The sequence below is a fragment of the Carya illinoinensis genome, chromosome 12 (assembly GCF_018687715.1).
Source record: "Carya illinoinensis cultivar Pawnee chromosome 12, C.illinoinensisPawnee_v1, whole genome shotgun sequence".
In the NCBI taxonomy this organism is placed as follows: Eukaryota; Viridiplantae; Streptophyta; class Magnoliopsida; order Fagales; family Juglandaceae; genus Carya; species Carya illinoinensis.
Window position 1 is genome coordinate 25615533 of NC_056763.1, and position 1247 is coordinate 25616779.

At 45.4% G+C, this 1247-nt stretch overlaps 1 protein-coding gene across 1 annotated transcript; it reads left to right on the forward strand.

Annotated features, from left to right (window-relative positions):
* Positions 1-207: 207 nt before the first annotated feature.
* LOC122289366 (putative RING-H2 finger protein ATL21A) lies at positions 208-795 on the forward strand. Its single transcript, XM_043096342.1, has one exon. The coding sequence runs from the start codon at positions 208-210 to the stop codon at positions 793-795; it is 588 nt and encodes a 195-aa protein (XP_042952276.1).
* Positions 796-1247: the final 452 nt, after the last annotated feature.

The window sequence follows — 1247 nt, forward strand, 5'->3', positions numbered from 1 at the left end:
ATGTCATGTGAATATGATAAATAGAGTTTTTCTTAAACCCTCAGCCCACGTTGGAGGGCACATCGTCGACGATCTCGATCGGGATTAATTTCAGCTCTACAGAAAGTATAGCCCCTCTGACTTTGGAGACTCTGCATCCCATTAATTCCCATGTAGCTTTGGCCCCCAGCCCAAAAGCAGAGTATTTCGGACCTCTCACTCACACGAATGGCTGCCTTCCAAATCTTCTTCTCCATCTTCTTGTTCGGCTTCTTTTTCCTTCCTCAAATAGCATCAAGTGACACCAACTGCAAACCTTCATCTTGCGATGGCACCCAAAATCTGCAGGTGACGTTTCCTTTCCGACTGAAAGGCTCTCAAGACAAAACGTGTGGCTGTGGTCCGGGGTTCGATCTCTCATGCAACAGCCAAAACCAAACAATTCTCACTCTCCCTTCCTCCGGCTACTTCGTCGTCACAGAAATCTCATACCCGGAGCAGTGGTTGAAAATCGGCGACCCGGAACAGTGCATTTTCAAACTGTTGTTGCACAACTTTAGTCGACCGGGCTCTCCTTTCCAGTTGGAATATCCTCCTTATGATCTTCATCGTATAAACAGTACCTTCTACAACTGCTCCTCCAACGTGACGGATACGCACAGTCGATATCCGCCCATCGATTGCCTTGGTAGCGATGACTATAAAGTCTTGATCGCGCCTACTGGTCACGACGATCACTCGCTGCCACCGGCGTCGTGTCGGGCGATAGGGACCGCTTTGATGCCTCCTATTTGGCTCATGGGTAATTACTGTTGAGGATACTTTGCCTTCATCTGAGGCTTGATATATGTCCCTTAATTCAGACCTTGATTTTAGGAGTTTATTTTGTATACACTTTCCATTTACTTACATTTTATATTTATTGTATTTGATATGTAATTAATTCATACGATATGTAAATTGCTATAAATGGAAAACTACTCACCACTTCAAGGTGTGGTGGTTTCATCAAACCTTCTCATGGTATCAGAGAGCCCTTCAGGATTAGCATCCCTCCGATCCCTCCCTTCTCCTCCCCTATGGCTGCCGAGTCCACCCTTCTCCCTTTCAACACCATGATTCACATGGTAACCATCAAGCTTTCCTCTACAAACTATCTCTTATGGAAAAGCCAACTTCTTCCCCTTCTTGAAAGCCAAGAATTAATCGGATATGTTGATGGTTCTCTTGCATCTCCCTCACGGTTTGACCCAGAAAATTCACAGACA

What these genes read in the sequence shown, in the direction of transcription:
- LOC122289366 (XM_043096342.1), top strand. Translation starts at nt 208, where the DNA reads ATGGCTGCCTTCCAAATCTTCTTCTCCATCTTCTTGTTCGGCTTCTTT.